The 20,788-nt window shown below is 36.2% G+C and overlaps 1 protein-coding gene across 4 annotated transcripts in view; it reads left to right on the forward strand.

Annotated features, from left to right (window-relative positions):
- The window catches only part of MYO6 (myosin VI), a 102,996-nt gene that overhangs the window by 61,066 nt on the left and 21,142 nt on the right, over positions 1-20,788 (forward strand). For all 4 annotated transcript variants that reach the window (XM_086744854.1, XM_086744855.1, XM_086744857.1 and 1 more), the window contains exons 13-25: positions 1,402-1,559; positions 2,529-2,620; positions 3,096-3,168; positions 4,053-4,180; positions 5,233-5,328; positions 6,729-6,902; positions 10,613-10,651; positions 12,259-12,352; positions 14,337-14,467; positions 14,590-14,667; positions 15,601-15,730; positions 18,669-18,759; positions 19,988-20,138. In XM_086744854.1, coding sequence (XP_086600980.1) covers positions 1,402-1,559; positions 2,529-2,620; positions 3,096-3,168; positions 4,053-4,180; positions 5,233-5,328; positions 6,729-6,902; positions 10,613-10,651; positions 12,259-12,352; positions 14,337-14,467; positions 14,590-14,667; positions 15,601-15,730; positions 18,669-18,759; positions 19,988-20,138 — 1,435 coding nt within the window. The remainder of the gene's footprint in view (positions 1-1,401; positions 1,560-2,528; positions 2,621-3,095; positions 3,169-4,052; positions 4,181-5,232; positions 5,329-6,728; positions 6,903-10,612; positions 10,652-12,258; positions 12,353-14,336; positions 14,468-14,589; positions 14,668-15,600; positions 15,731-18,668; positions 18,760-19,987; positions 20,139-20,788) is intronic.

A 20,788-nucleotide genomic window follows, 5' to 3' on the forward strand; every position in this document is an offset into this window, starting at 1 on the left:
TGAACCTTGTACATAGAGCTTACTTAAACAGTTCAGATAAGAGGTAGTTTTTAAACATAGATTTGCTTCATCCTTGAGAAGTTCCATAACTGGTTATCCACCACCTTAACTGGACAGTCTATCCTTTGATTATTACTAATTGTTATTGTAGCACTTACGGTCCAAGGATATGAGAGGCAAGGTATCTGTTGAGAAGTAATAAAGGGTATTATATGGAGACAAGTGCTTTATTAAGCCAACTCATTGAGGTACTTAGAAGCAGCATAAGAGCTTTTGACATACAGCCATCATCTTGTATTCTTCATGACAAAGAGGCTTGGTGTGATGAAAATCTTGACATTATTTCTGCCTGGTCTCCTTGCAAATTTTATCAGTTTGGTTAGGAAAGGCTAACCTAAAAATCTCTTCTACTGGTGCTTCCTCAGCTATGTACAGTGTAACTGGTTTTTAGTTTTGATACTCTTATCTGTTAATCTGAAATCTATTAAAAAAAAAAGTCTGGTAGAATGCATTTATTCAAGGAATGAGATGGTTAAATGTTCTTTGAAATAGCTGCATTCTAAGGATGTCACTGTCATACTGACTTTGTGAAATAACTAGATATATATTATTTCTGTAGCTAAACATGTAGTTATCTTTGGCTGATATTCCCAGAGTTTTGTCATGCATTTCATAGGCCTTGTTCTGCCTTTTGGCTTGTGGTATTTGTGTGGGTTTTTTTTGGTTTTGTTTTTTTTTAACTGCTAAACTGGGATATAAACTTGTAATAAATAGTCACAATGCAGAATAAAAGTTTATAAATAAGGAGGGGAGAATAAATTCTCATCTCTTAAAAGATCTTTTCTTCCAGTGCTTAAAAAGTATCCTTATTTCAGGATTGCATCTGACTTTCACCATGAGAACATGCTCCCTTATGTATGTGTCGTAGTTTAGCCTCGCTTGGGGCTACTGATTAACTTACAACCCTACGATTTTAGACATAGCCTTTATGAAGGTATAGGGACAAAGATGTCAGAGCAAAACTGAGTTATAGGTTTTATTGTAATTAGGCAGCTCACAATTAAGTAATTGAAATATTTTTTTTGGTAGATGAGAATGTGTATATTTTAAATGTCTTTCTCTGGCAATTATCAATATTGTTTCTAATTATCTAATAAAAATGAGTATGAAATCATCTGCATCTCACTTCCACTGAGAATAGTGAAACATTATTCTTTCTTTTTACAGGTAGAATAGTTAGTCTAGCTTGGCAAGGTTGTTTCATACCTGGGCCTAGAGCTCAGTTTTTTCTGTGTCCTAATTTACAATAATTGGAAAGAGTGTTTTTTAAGTTTAGAGTCTAATTTCAGTATTTTATAGTAAGGAATTCTGAAAAATAAGATCTGTATTTTTGGTTTTTAGGGTACCCTTAAAAGTGGAGCAAGCAAACAATGCTCGTGATGCCTTGGCTAAAACAGTGTATAGTCATTTGTTTGACCATGTAGTGAACAGGGTAAACCAGTGTTTTCCATTTGAGACTTCTTCTTTCTTCATTGGAGTTCTAGATATAGCTGGTTTTGGTAAGTATACTTACTTCTAGTTGTCTATTATTGCCACCAAAGATTCAATGATAAATTCTGTAATGGAGAGTGGGAGGCTTTTATTTTTGGTGATGGTGAGTGGGATGGGTTACAAGGGCTTAAGAAGATAACAAGAGAGCAGATAGTTTTCCTGAGATAACGAATGGGGAGGAGGTCTAAAGTGTCTCCTGCTGACCTAATAACACTAACAAGCGTTAGTGTGAAACAAGCCATCTTTCTAATGGTTTCAGATTCCTGCAGTGTCTACATAGACACAAGTTTTGAAGGACTAGACATTTGGAATGGAATCTTACTGTGGCCACTTAGTAAAATTAGGAAAGATACTGAATGTGTATGCTGTTTCCCTTCAGTCCTGAGAAGATCACTGCATACTGACAGACAGGCAAATGAAGTCTTTGAGTTAAGATACTGTTTCCTGGACGATGGGTAGTTCAGTTATAGAGTTGGTCTTTGGGCTCCTGGTCTCCTTGGAAGTGGGTGGGAGTTGATGGTTCCTGTAAAGCTTTTGTCCTGTTTGGCTCACTGTGATTCATAATAGGGCATGTTTTCTGGTGTGCTCTAGCCCTGCTAAGGTGGTCCAAGAACAGTGAAAAAGGGATCCTTTGGTTTTTGGTCTTTAGAGCTATAAGTGTCTTGTGACAGCCTGCTCTAACATGGATGTGTGGGCTGTATTGTTACAGTTTCACTATATAGAGGCATCTTGCTTTGGTTTGCTGCCAGATATAACTGTTACTTGTCTTATAAAAATACTGCAGCAGATCCAATTTCTATTTATCTTATGTGCAACATGAAAATCTGTAAAAGTTTTTATTTTACTGAAAGAAACAGATATGGATCTGAACACATCTTTAAATATTAGCACTGCGAAGATTTTCTTAGTTACTGTTACTGTAATATAAATTCTTGGAACAATAGTTTGTTATGGAAGTTTAATTTCTATTTTTTCAGAATACTTTGAACACAACAGTTTTGAACAGTTCTGTATTAACTACTGTAATGAAAAACTGCAGCAGTTTTTTAATGAAAGGATTCTAAAAGAGGTATGTTATATTTAATGTTATATTTGAGGATATATTTTTTAGTAAAGAGATACGTAAAGTAGCACTGGTTTCCATAAGATTGTACATTATGCTTGGATTAAAAAAACACTCAGTTGACAAGTTGTTTTCCTAACATGTGACATCTGGTTGTGCTAGAAAAGAATTTGGCTTTTTGAAAACCAGCAATCTCTTTTGTGCTGCTTTTTTACTGTTCATTGAAATGAGGCATCCAGATACTGGACAGTATCTCATACCTAATGGGAATATCTAGTTGCATTGGCTTGTCATTAAGGAGGTGAAGTTGGAATATATTAAGCTGTGAAAGGAAATTCCAAAATGTATGTTAATTCATGTTGTATTTAAAAATTTCTTCATGTTAATTTAAAAAATATTTTTGGTGGGTAAAACAAATACATTGTGAGTGGTGTTTTCTCATTTTTTTTTTTGTTTGTTTGTTTGTTTGTTTTTTTTTAAGGAACAAGAACTTTACCAGAGAGAAGGCTTGGGGGTTAATGAAGTGCGCTATGTAGATAATCAGGACTGTATAGGTATGTACTTTTTGAAATGTCAAGCTATTCATTAGTGTCATGGTGAAAAAAGCTTCAAGCAGAAGAGGCAAAATATGTGTGTCACTAATAATTTTACACTTTTAATAACTGTTGCAACCTTATGAATTCTTCTAGCTTTGTATAACATTCCAGTTCTGGTTGGTAATAGAGCTGTGTTGTCCTACAGTGTGTGATAACTGCAGCTGGGACTTGTGAATTTTTTTTTGCATTTTCCTAGAAAACTAACTAGATTAAACACCTAAATAGGGGAAATAAAGTGAAGAAGGGTGTGAGGGTGTCTGGAGAAAAATACTCCATGAATTAAAAAAATCCCACCCATTTTGTGGGTGGGATTTTGTGAAGGGTCAAGGCAATACACTTGTAACTGATCCGCCTTTCGTAAAACAGATGCATTTAATTTTTATACCTGGATCTTGTTATAAATGAAAGTATGTGCCTTTTCATGATTATACTTTGGACGTGGTGAAATATGGATGAAAATCTTAAAAAAGCCTCCAGCAATATAAGCAATTGTCCCATACAGACCTATGATCATACCACAGAAACATTTAGGCACCTTTTGGGAATTAGATGACTAAATTCCCTTTGAGACCTAGAGTAAAAATCGAAAAATCCATGCCTGGTCTTTTTTCCCCCATGTTTTTTTGTGTTAGAGTTAGAACTTGATATGTATAGGATATCGATTAAATCAGTAATTCAGATATGTAGAATTAATTTGCAATGACTTTTGTATTTTCTGTTAACAACTTTCTCTAGATAGATTTATACAGAATCAGATAAGTAGCATTTTAAACTTGTCATATTCAGTTCTGATGTGAGGTTGTACATTCAGTTTTTGTAAATATATTTTGTTTTATTAATAGATTTGATTGAAGCAAAATTAATAGGTGTACTGGATATTTTGGATGAAGAAAATCGTCTTCCCCAGCCAAGTGACCAGCATTTTACTTCAGTTGTACACCAAAAACACAAGGACCATTTCAGGCTCTCTGTAGGTTTATTTTTGCTGTCTGTCTTGCTTTAATAAAACAGTTCTTGGAACAGAGTTGATAGTAAGACTTCAATTTAATGAAAGCCTTCCCTTAGAAATCTCATACCACACCATATTCTTTTGTCAAGGACAAGTTTGGTTATTAGGTTTGTTGAGAAGATCACTGAAGGCTTAGGTCTTCTAGCAATTCTAATATCCTGCTGAAACTAAAGCCATATTCTTCACTGACATTTGAAGTTCATTAACATGTAGTGCATGAAAAGGAAATAAAAACACATTTTAATTTAGATTATTTCATATCAGATGAGCCATTTTGTTGTTCCTTTCAAAAATTGCTTGCTTTGGAGGGTATTTTACTCACATGGAATATCTAGCTAGCACGTAAGAGGTGAAAATAGGGAGCACAAAAGGAAAACATTTTTGTTGTTATTTCGTTAACATACAGCACTCTGTGGAAGATTAGGGCAAATCATTGCAATTTATGTACGTGACTTTTGTTGAGGGGGGGAAAAAGTTAGTTCTCTGCTGAAAACATGCAAGCAAAGAAAGCTAAATAAAATTGTCACTCATATACCTTTTGTTAAGTTTCCACTTAATCTTGCTTAACTGGATTACTGTGCAATGAAACATTTTTGTTGGTATGGGTGCAATCAGCTAGGTGTTTGCTTTTTAAAATAGACTGTCTGAAAACATAGTGTAAGTTTCTATCTAATCCTGTTCATATGACAAGGCTATTCATCAGCTGTAGAAGGAATGGTATAGAAATTGTTGATTTAAAGACAAAAGGAAAATCAACTAGCTGGTGTTAGCAATCCTGGTGACTTTTATTTTGAATGCAACGTATCTAAGAGTGTGAATATGAATGAGAATTAAATAGATTTTTAGAATATCTTGGTTTGAAAGGGAATGGTAGTGGTCATCACAATTGTACCGTGGGAAACATCATTTTTAACACGTAGAGCTCCTGGCACAATCATGGTGGTGTTTATTCTTAAAACTTTTTCTTATTCTCCAGTGTAATTCTTCTTTGTAATTCAGATTTTTAATTCCAGATTCCTAGAAAGTCTAAATTGGCTGTTCACAGAAATATCAGAGATGATGAAGGCTTTATTATCCGACATTTTGCAGGAGCAGTATGCTACGAGACGGTAATTTTACTCTCTCAAAACTATTTTTGTTATGTTTTGTGGTACTTCTGTATTTTTCAGTGTGTATTTAGGCTTGTTCTTATTTACTTAAAAATTCTCCAAGAATGATAATGATTGCTGTGCTGTTTTGAAGTAGGCACATTCTGTAGGTCATTCTACAAATAAGAAAATTTAAGTCTGTGTGTTACCGACCTAACTTCTCTAAGGTCACTCAGTGAGTCAATATCAAAAAAATAAATAAAATTGGAACACATATGTTCCAAGTGCTCTGTTTTTAACGATGTACCTCATGATGATATGTTACTACCTTAGAGTATCTTCAGGAACAGAGGAGCCAGATACGAGCACATAAGCTCTGCTGTCAGAGCTAATCAGATATGAGGTAGCTTTGGTCCAGAAGTTATGCTAATATGCTTGACTTAATTTATCCCCTCCCTCAGATGGACTTACTTAACTTGGGCCTTAAAACTTTTGGACTATAGCTGCCTTTTACCTTGCCTGTTATTTGTTTCCCTTTCTCACTGCACTTGTGGCAGTTCTCACAATCTAATTTGTGGTGAGGATGCTGATCTGGCTGCATTCATATTCCAGTCTTGTGTTTTCATAGTCCAAGGGAATTTTGTAGGCCTGTGTTTGTCCTTTGATTCTCATAACCATTAAATTCTTTTATGGGATATCTAGCAAATTTGTATTTTCTTCGGATTAGTCTTGGCCTCTTCTGTTCATAAATATCAAAGTCACTATTAAAGTAGCACCAAAAGCTATTGAGAATTTTGTTAGTGTGAAATTGGATACTAGTATCTTGATCTCTGAATTTCAATGTAATGTATTGTTCTTAACTTCTAAAAGTTAGTGAGACAATTTAAATAAACCAGAGAGGTAAGGTTTGTAGGAAAGGATAATCTTCTGTTAAATCAACTGTTCTTAAATAGTCATAGTACTACTAAAATAATAATTTTTCATTTCATTTCCAAACTGTGTAAATGCATCAAATAAAGTGTGCATGTTAACTTTTATTTCACAACAGATCTTAAGTGATATTACAAGCAGTTTAGAATGAAGCTTCTCAGAACTGAATGATGTGCTGAGTACTGGAAATGGAAAGGAGGGCAGTCATTGACAAAAGCACAACTGATCTCTTAAAATGCACTAAACCTTCTTTTGGGTTTCATGATTCCAACAACATCCTTCACAATTAAGAATATCTTTTCTCTCTGTCATTAGTGTTTTGTGTGTGTCCAGTTGAAAAGTTGTTTTAAATAATGTATGGATATTTACCCCATATATTCTTGCTGATTTTTAAATTAAGTATATAACTTTATTTTCTTTAATTTTCTCTAGGACTTAAGTACTGAGGCAGTGAAACAAATGTGGTCTTCTTTCTTGGGTTATCTTTTCAGATGCAATTTGTGGAAAAGAACAATGATGCTTTGCACATGTCTCTTGAATCTCTTATATGTGAATCGAAGGACAAGTTTGTTCGACAGCTGTTTGAAACTAACACTAACAACAACAAGGATCCCAAACAAAAAGCTGGGAAACTTAGTTTCATCAGTGTGGGAAACAAATTCAAGGTAACACAACATAGCAAAGAATCTTATCTACTTATAATATATCCCGCTTTTAAGTTAGCTGAAATAAGTAGAACCTAAGGTTGGGAGAGCTAGTGGTAACTTGAGATTAGACAAATAAAATTTTGTTAAACACATGTTTTTTCTATTGAATTATAAGAAACCAGTATGTTCAAGCTATGTGCTATGTGTTTCTGTCGAAAAGATGTTTCATAACAGTCCTTACAGAGATTATACACTAATTTTTAAATCAGAATTTTTCAAAGCCACATGGAAGTCTTTATTCAAAAGATTTAAAGTTTTGAGATCTAAATTTGGATTCTGTGGACTGTAAGGGGTTCTAAATGTGACCGAAGGTGTTCTTCCATCCTATCTTAATTGTACATTCTAGAAGATGTATCAATTGGCTACAGTTGGCCATTCTCAAAATTCAGTACCTAACCTCACCACTGTTTTTCCTCTTCTAAAATACAAAGATAGTCATGGCTCTCACAGAAAGATATTCGTTGTGCTGAATGTTTCCTTTCTCAATACCTGACTCTGATGCTTCTCCTCATTTTCTCCTTTCTTCTGCTTGTTGTAAAGCTGACCTTCCAACCTTGTCTTCTCCAAATGTTTTCTGCATCCTTTTCTCATTCAGCAGTTTTATTTTAGCTGGACTATTCCAGCTCAGGATGGCTAGAAAGAGATCTATAGGGGAATTAAGACATGAAAAGCAGGCACAACCGTGGGCTGCAGGTAAATTTTTTAATCTCATGGCTTTACTGTTGGTAGAGCTGCTGCAATTTCAGCAAGAGCTCTTCTCAACGTATCTGGGCCAGATCCAATGAAGGATTTGTATGCCTTCAAGTCAAGTGCTGCAGCATTTTTGGTATGCTACCTTACCTAGGGCACCTAAAACCCCACATCATGTTCATATCTAGACTCCTTACGCAGTCCCTAGGGAAAACAAGTGTCTTAGATGATCCAGAAACCTTCTTGTAGAGTGGGGTGCTGCCAATGGCAGAAGAGTGTTTCTGCACTTCTGCTCCATGTCAAAGTTAAGTGCTAAATCAGGACTACAAGATAAATTCCTTCTTGTATAATCGTATCTTGTGGCTGGTGTTTAGAACTATTCTCTAAAAATGCAGGGGCTGAAGAACGGGAAAAATATGGTAACAGCACTTGTGTTTTGTATAGCAACAGTATTCTGCTTCAGGTCTATACTGTATTCACTGTTTTCTGTCTACTGTATTTCCTGTAGCACCAAGTTATTGGTATGTCTGACACAGGTGATTCTCCTTATACCATTCTGGAATTGGGTTGTTATGTAGCCAAAAATAAAATTTTGATGGGGCCAAGGAGAGTAGGAGATAAAGCTCGACTTGTAAGGTAGTGGTTTTGGTATTTAACTGGGAATTGGGCAGCCTGCTCTCTTGAGTTTTGCTCTGACGTTTGTTTCCTCCTCCTTCTTATTATATAGTAGTTGTAGAATTAAGCTGTAGCAATTGGTTTAATATAAAATGCATGAGCAGAAGGCAGACTGAAAAATGGAGTTACGTACAGATAAGCCATCTCCTGAGCTAATCCTGCAACCATGAGTCTCATGTAGGTGTGAAGCTAGGATCCACTGTTTTTTGTAACTGCATTTTCAGAATGAAACTAACTGTGGGATCTTTGAGATATTTCCACTTTCTTCCATCTGGTTTTTCAATTTCTCTTGGATTTAGCACCCCACATCCAGTAGATGTGGACAGGTGGATGATATCATTGTCCAAGAAGGGCTGAAGTAAAAAGGGAGGCATTTTTTAAGTTAAGCAGCAATTGAGTGGGGAACTTTTTCAATTGCCTTTTGGACTTTGGTGTTCACCTCTGAGGTGACTAAAGTCCTCTTTGGATCTGGCCCATCGATCTATAATTCTTTCAGTGTTTTCAAGTCTCATGGCATTTTGAATGTATGTGTTACTTCCAGTAATTCATTTAGTGTTACCTTCCCAGACACAACATGTGCTGTTGATGAACACTAATAGCCTTGAAAATTTCACTTCAGGTGACAACAAAATAAATTCTGTTATTTTAGTAAAAAATTCATCTGTTTAAGAATAAGAATTCTTAGTGCATCAGTATGTAAGTAATTCTCAAATTCTTTTAATTACATCAATTCTTAGATGATGTTGCAAGGACTTCTCTTTATGAAAACCTTCACACATCCCTTCCTTATAACTAATTAAAATTAATGCTTATAAATCAGTTGAGGAAATAATGATTAATTAGTTCATCAGATCTACTCAAGAATCTTTGGGATGATTTTATCTTAGTACAGTATGATGGATTAAATTGTGATAATTCAAAGACCAGTAGTTTTAGCAGTATGTTTTATTCATATGATCATTTAATTAGTGAAATTTACCTAAGAATGGCTCTGCCTTATTTCTTGTCAAACCACTGAGTATAAGGAAGGGGTATTTTTTCTCTAGCAGAAATGTATTTTGTTGATAGAAATTAGGCTGTCTCTTCCAAAATTAAGCATTTCTAAATTAAGAAAAAATAAGTGTTATATTCAAGTAGAGATATAACGAGTATGTGTAAGTAAGAACTGAGCAGGAGGTTATTAGTGTTTGTCATGCCTCTTGTGGCACTCCTTCTCTCTTTCTAACCATATCCATGGCAAGTTAAAAAAAACCCAAACCAACTTTATCCACTGGAAGGATGACTGGCAGCTGTAGGTGATGCATATTGCCCATACAAATCTGGTTTCTTGGATTCAAGGTAATTGAAAGAGCTCGTTTTTAAAAAAAAAAAAAAAAAAAAAAGTCAAATCTTTTCAATTTTGATTCCAGTAAAGGAAATGAGGAATATGTTAGAACATAAAGAATTTTGTTTTACTTCGGTCTATATACTTGAAGCTTGCTAGCAAACTAGAAAGGCTGGCATAGCAGTATTCTGTGTGGTAAAAGAGATACATCTGTAAAGTATAGCTATTTTCCTGGTGTGGTCCTGGAATATTTTAAGTTCCTACCAATTACATTTGATAGCAACTGTAACTTATTTTCATTGATAGCCTTCATTTATAGTCTCTGGTGATCCTGCAGACTTACCCTCCAGTAATCATAGGACTGTGGTCTTTTCTCATCACAGTATGTTTAAGTCCAGCCTCAGTAAATGTGATTTTAAAATGATGGTGTTTTATCATTAACAGAGAATTAAAATTTGGAAGTTTGGAATTAAAAATAGATTGTGGAGGTTCATTCACCTAAATATTGACTTAGCTTGAAAAAAGCTAAGAAAACCCTGAGTATATCTGTTTTCTGTGTTAATTATTTAACATACAAATGTATACTTGTTATAGATTAAATTTGGCTTTCACAAATTTTCAGGTTTTTTTTTTTAATTATTGCTAATCAATCTAATTTTCTTTATAATTTTATTAAATAGCCATTATTTCCTCTATTTTCCCAATGGGCTTGCACTTTTTTTAGAATATGTTGTAGTAAGTAACTAGTCCATACAGTATTGTTGTACAATTAAACACAAGCAATTTCCTCAGGACCATTCATGCACACTTGCATGATTTTGTCTGTTAAAATTTGTGAATGTTTGATTTATCAATTCTGTCTGATTTACTAACAATGATCATGCATGCAGTACATGCAGTAATGCTATGTCACTATTCTGTGTGTATATTTCTGGAGTTGTCATGGGAAGATGCTTGAAATATCTTTTTTCTTTTACAGACTCAGTTAAATTTGCTTCTTGAGAAGCTTCACAGTACTGTAAGTATATATACAGATACAGGTTCATAATTTTCTGACATAAGTCATAATCAATTATCTCAACAATATGACTTACAAGAAAAGTGATAAGTAATTGCTTTAGAGTTTACAGTTATGTGGCACTTTGGAAAGGTCTTGCTGTGCAGATCGTGTTTATTGAGTTACTTTTAAAAAACCCCAGCATCTTTTAAAAAGTCGTTACAGAATTGAAGTTACACAATTTGAGTAAATAATATGAAATTTGTCTGGGCTGCAGCCTCCTTTTCTGTCATTTTTACTTCTTTCCATTCGCTGGTTATCATTGATGACCAATTTGCAGAAGATGTAGAAATGTTATTTAGAAGTGAGGCAGATGATAATTTATTATTAATTACTGTTTTCAGATTCCATAAAGCTGCTAAAAATAAAATGTTTTATTTGAGATAGGCTGTAAATGCACAGATGGAAGAACATGATGCCCCTAATGAATTATTTGCTAACTCAGCTGATGTAATTTGATGGTTTGTGGAATTCTCCATGTAGTTCAACATAAACCATTTTTTTTTTAGAACTTGGAGTTATAGGAACACATTATTGTTTCTCTTGTCTATGTGTTCTAACCAATTCTAGATATGAGGTTATGCTCTGCCAAAAAAAAAAAAAGAAAAAGGAGGAAAACCATGGGAAACAAACAGAACAGGTGCTGGGGTGTATCTGGCATCAAGATTTTACTGTACTCATGAGACTGGTCTGAAAGAAAGATGATCTCTTTCACACAGAACACTCTGGAACTGAGACCCGTCCAGGGAAAACGTATGTGGCCAGGCTTGCTGGCCTGAGTTTAGCTAACCTATGACAAGCTTGTATTGTTAATAGAGAGCTCCATTGGCAGATGCTCTCTCACTCTCAGCTGAGAGAATGAACAAGAGGGAAGACACTGCAGATCAGGAATAATATTGTTTTCTCGGTCACAATTTTGTTTTAGTATGTAAAGTAGGTTATCATTAGCAGCCACCTGTTATAGGAAAATCAGAATGATTGGTCACTGTTTTGCAAAAATTTCATCCTTTATGAATATGAAATTATCAGAGAAATCAGTGGTCAAAATTGTAGAGGTATCACAAAGGGTGGTAAGAGAAGACCAGGCTGGAACAACATGAGGGAAGAGAGAATGAAGCCATGAGCCAAAATAAACTGTAAAAAGTAAAAATTAGGAGAAAGGAAGGTCTAGTTCATCTGGCATGATCCAATGTCAGGAGGCTGGTAACATGTTCACTGATGTGAACTCTGCAGGACTGAAGCATTTAGGTAATGTGTCTGTAGAAGATAATGAGGGTAGTAGAATTTAGACTGCTATATTGCAATTAGATTGTACTAATTTTAAGAAGAACAGTTGAGTGAAAACTCAAAAGTTGAGGATCCAATTAATAGCTTGAGCATTGAGATCAGTTACATCAAGACCAAGACTAGAGTCCAAAACTAATATACGAGAGAAAAAGAATGTCAGCATTCCTCTTTTAGAATACTGTTGTATTTTATCCTTTTTTTCCCCATTCATAAATGACTAATTGTTATTTCAGGAAGTTTAAGAATGTGTAGGTTCTGCTAACTTCTTGTTTTGGTAACAGGGGTCTAGCTTTATTCGCTGTATCAAACCTAATTTAAAGATGACAAATCACCATTTTGAAGGAGCACAAATCCTCTCTCAGCTTCAGTGTTCAGGTAATGTTTACCTCTCATATTTTTCCTTCAGTTTATTACTTCGGGCATTATAGATTGACCTAAGTTTGAAATACGTGAGATGGAAGCAATATTTCATTGCTTGAACTGTCAGTTTCTAGAAGGTAGCTTATTTATGCCTTACGAACAGTTATTTAGATTCTTAGTAACTTAGCTCTCATTTTAGTCAGTGGAACCCTAGAAATAATGCATCTGAACGGCTGGAAAATCTCTTCTTCGCAAGAAGAGTTGATGTAATTTCCATTGACTATTTTTCCATTGATTGTAATGAGAGTTCAGGTGCATATGTAAGAAGCCATGTAGCCATATATTGGTACATAAATTTAGATTTCCTGACCTGGAGCTGAATCTCAACTCTTTGTGTTGTCCACAGTGTTTGTTAATAGGGCAGCAGTTCTGTCCGGAATGATAAAATTCTTTTAAATTACTGTGGCAGTTGAAGTGTTAGAAACTCCTGTATGCATTTAGAGGCAGGCAGTATTAGCTGAGATATCTCATAATTGAAACAGGCCTGTTTTCTTTGATTTTATAGATACTATGATAGAGTTGAATCGTGTTGTTTTAATTTCTTTATACTACTGTTAATTTTATTTGGAGTTGAACTTCCAACAAGGGCGCTTCAGCATAGTCTTTCCTGTTGCTGTATATAATACAGATTGCAGTGCTGCATTTTCATTGTTCTTGAAATGCTGGCTGCTTTCCAATTTTACAGCTTCATTTTAAAGAGTGAATATTAGCAGTTTTGCTCCTGCCCCACTGAACAGCGGATTAAACTGTTTGCTTGGGAATTAGAGTACTGATATTGTTGTTCTTCATAAGGTGCTTGTTTATCAAAGTACTTTGGTATTTTTTCCCCCTTCTCTGTATTTTTGTACTTTTAGTAGCTTGTGGTTAATTTTTGTCTTTTTGAAGTCAAGATACTTCCAGGTTCTGCAGCTGATGTTTTGACGAGCCCATGTGTTTAACATGTTGTGTTATCGTCACGGAAGCTGAACAACTTTTCAGCAATTAAAATTCCATTAGCATCATTAGTAGTGAATTTCTTCAGGTTAACAGCATTTGGCATGTCAGAGAGGAAAAAATAACAAATTAACTCCCCGCTCCCCAACAATTGTAGTGTTTTACAGTAGTCTTACAAGCTTACTTTTCTATATATGCTTACTTTAGGAACAGTAAATGAAGCTTAATCTAGTAAAACAAAGTTATAACATGTAATGTTAAAAGAGCAAAATGTAATGCTATAGAATCTCTTTTGAAAAAGGAAGTGTAAACAAATCGAATGTCCATTGAAAGCAAATATGCAAAAGATTAAGTTTAAAGACAGCAACTACAAGTTAAGAACTAACTTAAAAACTTACATGTAAAATCTGTTTATATGGTTATGTAAAGCAGCAGCCAAAAACTAGCATGGCCTGTGCTGCTTGAAGTAATTTGAACCTTTTACTGACTGTGTGTCTGTGCTTTACTGGTGTCCTAGTTGCAGCCAAAATGTATAACAGTATTTGGGACATTAAAATTACATCTTAGCAGCTGATACCTAGTACTGCAAGTAAACTAAAATGTTCTAGCACTGCTTATGTATTTGACGTTACCATGTCTCGCAAATATCATTGGCAGAATGAAAATCAAAGCCTGGTTGGGTATTATTTTTTTTTTTCTTTAAAAAGAAAAGTATGCTAAAAAGAAAAAATATTTAGAAGAAACATTAAAAAAAAATCCTCTACGTGATTCGGTGTTACCTACCTCTCAAATACAGCGAAAATTGTATGGGCTCTTCTCATGTGTTCAGTGTTAACTTTTTGTGAATGATCACACGATCAATAAATGTTAGAGCTGAACTTTGTGGTTTAGTCTCTGAACAATGTCTTTGAGGCTTATGTCATGAACTACTGGTTATCATAAAAATCACTATGTCATTTGCATTTTACTGATAACAGCTTTTGTGCATGTGTTTCTATGAATCTAGGAATGGTGTCTGTTCTGGATTTGATGCAAGGTGGTTTCCCTTCACGAGCTTCGTTTCATGAGCTATATAATATGTACAAGAAATACTTGCCTGAAAAATTGGCTCGACTGGATCCTAGGCTCTTTTGCAAGGTAAGAAAGAAATTAATTCTTCTTCTGTATCATCCAGGACAGAAAATGTATTGTGGTATGGTTTTTTTTAATTTATTTTTCAAGGAGGCAGAATATGATCCGAACTGTTTTCTGTGTTTCAGGCACTATTTAAAGCCTTGGGACTGAATGAAAATGATTACAAATTTGGACTAACCAAGGTGTTTTTTAGACCTGGCAAGGTAATGTTTCTCTTTGAGTTCATGAACGTGAACCTTAGAATAATTTTGGTTGGAAGGGACCTCTGAAGGTGACATTGTTCAACACATTGCTAAAAGTGTGACCAAGTTAAATAAGGTTGCCCAGGATTTTTGTAAATGCTGTTCATTTTCTATGGAAAAAAATCAATATTAATAGCAATATAATTGGTTTCATAGTCTTGTTGCTAATACTGCTGTATTCCTAATGCAATGTTTGTGTTCCTAGATGTTCTACCAGACACTTAAGACTTATGTTGACTGTTAAAAGAGCAAAGAAAAACTATTTTCTAATAAAATCCATTTATAGCTGAAATATTCTTCTGTGATTCTGAGCATTGCTGCTGCTGTGCAGAGAAAGGAGATGAAGTAGGGAGCTGTTGTGACTGGAAAGGAAAATTATTGTAGTCGCAGAAGAATGTTCTTATTGTCATCATTACTGAAAAGTAGAAGTGCAGGATTTTCAGAAAAGGTGGACTCTTACACAAAGGCTGAAAATTGAGAAGTACTTTCAGGACTTTATTTTCTCCCAGATACAGAATTAGCGGTGTCTTGAAGTTGTGGAAGGCTAGCGTAAGTGTTCAAGATGGAGAAAACTAATTAATTCTAAATTTTTTTTTTTGCAATAAATTTTTTTAGTGATTAATAAATGATTGGATTATTCAAAATGCTAAGTGTTGCACATGAATTAAACAAATATCCAAAAAACCCCCTCCAGTAGTAATTTCTGTTATCATTAAAGAGTAAAGTGGTCAGACATAGCTGCTCACTTGAATTAATTGAAAGCTGATAAAATGATGACATAGAGTTTACATTAAAAATATTTTACCTTTTTAACTCAACATGCTCTTAAATAATAATATCTAACACGCTGTTCTCCTAATTTGTAAAACTTTTTTTTTTACTATTATTATTTAGTTTGCAGAGTTTGATCAGATAATGAAGTCTGATCCGGATCACTTAGCAGAGCTAATTAAACGAGTGAATCGCTGGCTTATCTGCAGTCGTTGGAAAAAAGTTCAGTGGTGTTCTCTCTCAGTGATTAAATGTATGTATTTTATGTTTTATTAAATCAAAATATTTTTAACAAATACAGCAAAGCAATTATTATAACCTTGAAATGTGCCGAAGGACATGTATAGCAGATGGTTACATACTGAAGTCTGAGTAATTGCTTTCAAGGTTGGTGAGGTTTTTTTTTATGCTTTATGTTAGGTACGTACAGAGGGAAATAGAGCAGAGGTTTTTTGAAGCGGGACGTAACAGCCCACCACTAGTCTCTTGTGTTCAGTCTCCTTGGGTGCTTACTGAAGCCTGGGTGGACACTTGCACAGAAATAACTATCTGTCACTGGTTTTGTTGGGGAGAGACTTCTGCATCTGCAGGAAAAATCAGTAGTTCAGCTCTCAACTGACAACATGGAGTCATTTAGTTCTGGGAGGTGCCTGCACAGAGGTTATCACCTCTGGACAGAAACTGCATGTTTGAAAGCACTGACATGAATTATGGGGCAAACATCTCCACTCCAACAATTACCGCTGATCAGCAAATAAGTGTCTATCACTATTGATATGCAATTTCTAAGTGCTTGGCCTGGCCCCTTTACTGTGCACAGTAGGAACGAGGCCATGTGGTGTAGAGATTGGTGCTTGTGGGGTGCTTCAGTAAAGATATCTGGGAGATGGTGAAAGGTCTGATGCAAGATGTCGGGGATTCTATCTATAATAAAACAGAAGGTGGAAAGTGTACATTAAGATGGGGAAGAAAAGCATAAAGAAAGATCTCATGCTTTATGGCTGTGCATTTGGGCCAGCACAGTCGTGACATCTACATCTGTCACTGATTGGATACTGTTTGTTGCTGTTTATACTGGCGCAAATAGAATTTGTGAATTCTTATCATGTAGGTTTCAGACATCAGAAATTGTAACACTAAAGTTACATTTATGACCTAGAAATTTATGCCATTTGGTCTGTTTTTCAGAAAGATAGGACAGAAAGTCTGCTACTATGTCTGAAAAGTAGAAATCCAGGGAAATAATATGCTGGTTTGATGTGCCTTGCATTTTTAGTTCGTTGTTTTTTTTTTTTTTTTTTAATGGGAAATGAGAAGCTAATTTTATCCCAGCATAAAACTGAAATAGATGCACAAAAAGCAGACTGGTCACCTAAGTCCTGTAGGTAAATACCGCAGTGTTCACAAACCATGTGCTCAGCCGATAACTAAAGGCAGCATGGATCCTTAGGTGTCTATGCTTCCTCAAGTAGACATGTAAAAACTGCATTTATTGTTGCACTTCTGAGCTACTCAGCACACATGCTTGTTCCTGTGCATTGATATTATTCTCTGTCGAACTTGCCTCCTTGTCCCAGTGTCGTAGTTCAGCCCTGATCAGGACCAGACTACGCAGTCTCTCTCTCACTCCCCCCACCTTCCGAGAGAACAGGGAGAGAAAATATAAGGAAAAATGGCTCGAGGTTTGAGATAAGGACAGGGAGAAATCCTTAAAGTTACCGTCACGGGCAAAACAGACTCGACTTGGGGAAAACTATTCATTTATTACCACAAACAGCAGGATAATGAGACAGAGAACAAGATAACCTCCATCCACCCCTCCCTCTTCCCAAGCTTAACATTATCTCTACTACCTTCCCCTCCTGAGCGGCACAGGGGGGGGAAGAGGGAATGGGGGTTGCAGTCAGTTCATCACACGTTGTTTTACGCCGCTGCTTCATGGTTGGGGGAAGAACTCCTCACATTCCTCCCCTGCTCCATCGTGGGGTCCCTCGCACGGGCCACAGTCCTTTGTGGAACTGCTCCGGCGTGGGTCATCTCTTCCACGGAGTTCAGTCCCTTCAGAACAGCTGTCCCAGCGGGCCCTCCACGGGCCACAGCCGCTTTCAGGCATCCACCTCCCCTGGTACGGGGTCCTTCACGGGCTCCAAGTGGATCTCTGCTCCTCTGTGGACCTCCATGGGCTGCAGCGGGACAACCTGCTCCACCATGGTCATCACCACAGGCTGCAGGGGAATCTTGGCCAGGAGCCGCATTACTCCTCCCCCTCCTTCTGAACTGACCTTGGCATCTGCAGCCTTTCCTCACAACAGGCTGGTAGATGTCTCTCAGGATCTTTTTTTACATCTTATTCACTTCTCATCTCCTTTTCACTTCTTGCAGCCGGGCTGGACCGAGTCGGGCCCAGTCGGCTGCCCGGCGGGAGGCCAGAGGGTGAGGCCTGCAAGGCCCATGAGGCCTGCGCCTCCCCCTCTGCACCTCTGCCCCTGTTCAGCTTCTTCACATCTTCTCTTCTCTCTCTTTTTTTTCCCTGTTTTCCCATTCTTAAATACATTATCGCAGAGGCGTTATCACGAGACATTCTGCTACCAATCAGCTCGGCCTTGGCCAGCAGCGGGTCCGCCCTAGGGCCGGCCGAGTCCACTGAACAAAGGGGAGCGACTTCTAGCAGTTTCCTACAGAAGCAACCACCTTAGGCCCCCCCTCACTAAACAAAACCACGACACCCAGTCACAGCCGGAGGCTTTGTTCTGTGTTCTTTAATTTCAGTATTGCAGAGAAATGCTCAGCAAACTTGCGACCCCTTTTTTACCTCTAGCAGATATTGGCTACTTGATTAACCTTCAGCACAGGACTGAGACTTTGAGCTGAGCGTTTCCTGCTTGCTAGGTCCAGTGACTTTTCACTGAGGTTACTGATGTCTATGAATATGGAGGGAGTGGTGAGGGGATTGTGCACATAGGAGTGTGCACACGCTTAATTGTTCCTAGTTGTTTTTGGGAGCCCCTATGCCTAGCTTAGGATTGTGAATTCTGTTGTCTGCTGTGTCTTAAGTGTGGTTCCCATATAGACCTAGCTCTCAAGCACATGTAGTCCACATACAGCTTTGAGCCATCAAGCGTGAGAGTAATATAGGGGTTGTGTTAAATTATATAAACCATTGAGACTCAGAATCTTCTCTGTGTTTGCAGTGAAAAATAAGATAAAATATCGAGCCAGTGCCTGCATTAAAATACAAAAGACTATTCGTATGTGGCTTTGCAAGAGAAAGCACAAACCACGGTAAGAGGATGATATTCCTTGGTTGAAGAAAATTTATTTTAATAATATTTTCTTGTGAATGTAAAGAGGAGATTTACTATGCTTAGCTAAATACATTTGCAGTCATAGAATGATGCTAAGTACAACTGAAAGAGACTTTAAGAGATGCTGTGTTCCTCCTTTTTTTCCCAAGGATGAATATACTAAATCTGAACCTTTCCTGTGAGATGTTTGTTTAGCTCTTTGTTCATAAAATCCTTCAGTGATAGCCTAGTTATTAGAAATCCTTGGTTAAATCTCTCTAAATGTTATTTAAGCCCATTAATTTTTGTCTTTTACCCATTCGCATCTTTCTTTATAGGCCCCCTTTTTAATCTTAAAAATAATTGTGTTCTGTCTGTCTTGTCTCCTCTTGAAATTAAGAAATTCCATTAGCTTTAATCTGACCACATGGAATACTGATGAAGAAACCACTTTGGTCATTAAGCTCTGCTGTCATCTTTTTGTTCATTGATATAGGTCGAACTCTCTGTTCTTTAACAGTGGGGTTCTTATAAAATATTTTCTCTTACATCCTTTGATGGTTATGTTTCATTTTGTACCTTGACATTTCTGACCATGACCCTATATTTTTAAGCTGTTCTGTACTCATCTTTAATTATATTATTTAGTTTCTACTTTTTATGTGTTGTTGTCCTGAATTCCAATTTAGTGATTTCTTTCTAGGAAGACTGGCTCTGCAGAGTAGTAACTTGTATGTGTGTCCTTCAGTATTGCGTATTTAAAAAGCTCCAAGTTTTCCTGAACTCTTATTTTCCCCAGCCTTATTTTTTTTTTCCCCTGTGGGGGTTTAATGACTGGGTTCCCTTCTATGTAGTTAAGTTTTATCTGATTCAGTCCCATTGTTTCTCTTTGAGCAAGTGGCACAACTCAACCTTTATCAACTTCAGTCAAAATCCTCTAGTGGATACTAATAATTACTTATTGAAAAAAACACACAAAACAACCCCACATTAATTATCAAAATAAAAATACATCTTTTCCATTTTGAGTTGCTGTTGCAAAAGACTCCATCGCTTAGTTACTTCATGTGATAATGTTTGAATTTCAAAAAAAGGGGATGAGTTTTATCAGAAGACATACTTGTCTCCTCTATCTACCTTCTTAATGTGAGTGATTAGTGGTATTTTTAAAAATATAACCTTGTAAAGACATCTCAAGATACAAATGAACTGTCTTATTGTCACAGCATTGATGGCCTGATAAAAGTGCGAACACTAAAGAAGAGACTTGATAAATTTAATGAAGTGGTAAATGCTCTGAAGGAGGGGAAAGCAGAGACAAGCAAGCAGGTCAAGGAGCTGGAGTATTCTATTGATGCTTTAATGATCAAAATTAAGGTATGATAATAATCAGACAAATAATTTCTTCCTACTGGAATCTTTTAAAAACTCAATCTAAAGTAGAAAGCCAATGTATTTTTTTGTAATAGAAAAGACGTTTTAATATAGAGGTTTTAATTTTCAGGGGCACCTGGGTAAACCCTGTGAACGTAACTGAAGTGAATCCTGAAACTGAGTGCATATGTCTAGACTTTGGTATTATTGTACGTGTTTCAAAGTTGGCGCTGGAGAATTTAAAGCAAAAATGCATGTTGATATTGTGAGACAAGTATTGTTAATAGTTTGTTTGTTGCTTTTATTATTGGAATAATGTATATTAACGATGTTTAAAATTAATCAGAACTGAAACATACAAGAGTGAAGAAATTTATATTCCAGTTATGGGTTTTTTTCAGACTTGGTAGTAAAGAGAATTCAGCTTGTTGATTATGCTTCAGGGTCTATAGTTCTCAATTTCTTGCCACAAAAGCACACAGACAAAATGAAGGCACACCGAGATTTAGAATCATAGAATAGTTTGAGTTGAAAGGGACCTGTAAAAGGTCATCCAGTCCAACCCCCCTGCAAGAAGCAGGGACATCTCCAACCAGATCAGGTTGCTCAGAGCCTCATCCAGCCTGGCTTTGCATGTTTCCAGGAATGGCGCA

This window comes from Chlamydotis macqueenii, chromosome 3 (genome assembly GCF_036417535.1).
Source record: "Chlamydotis macqueenii isolate bChlMac1 chromosome 3, bChlMac1.mat, whole genome shotgun sequence".
Classification (NCBI taxonomy): Eukaryota; Metazoa; Chordata; class Aves; order Otidiformes; family Otididae; genus Chlamydotis; species Chlamydotis macqueenii.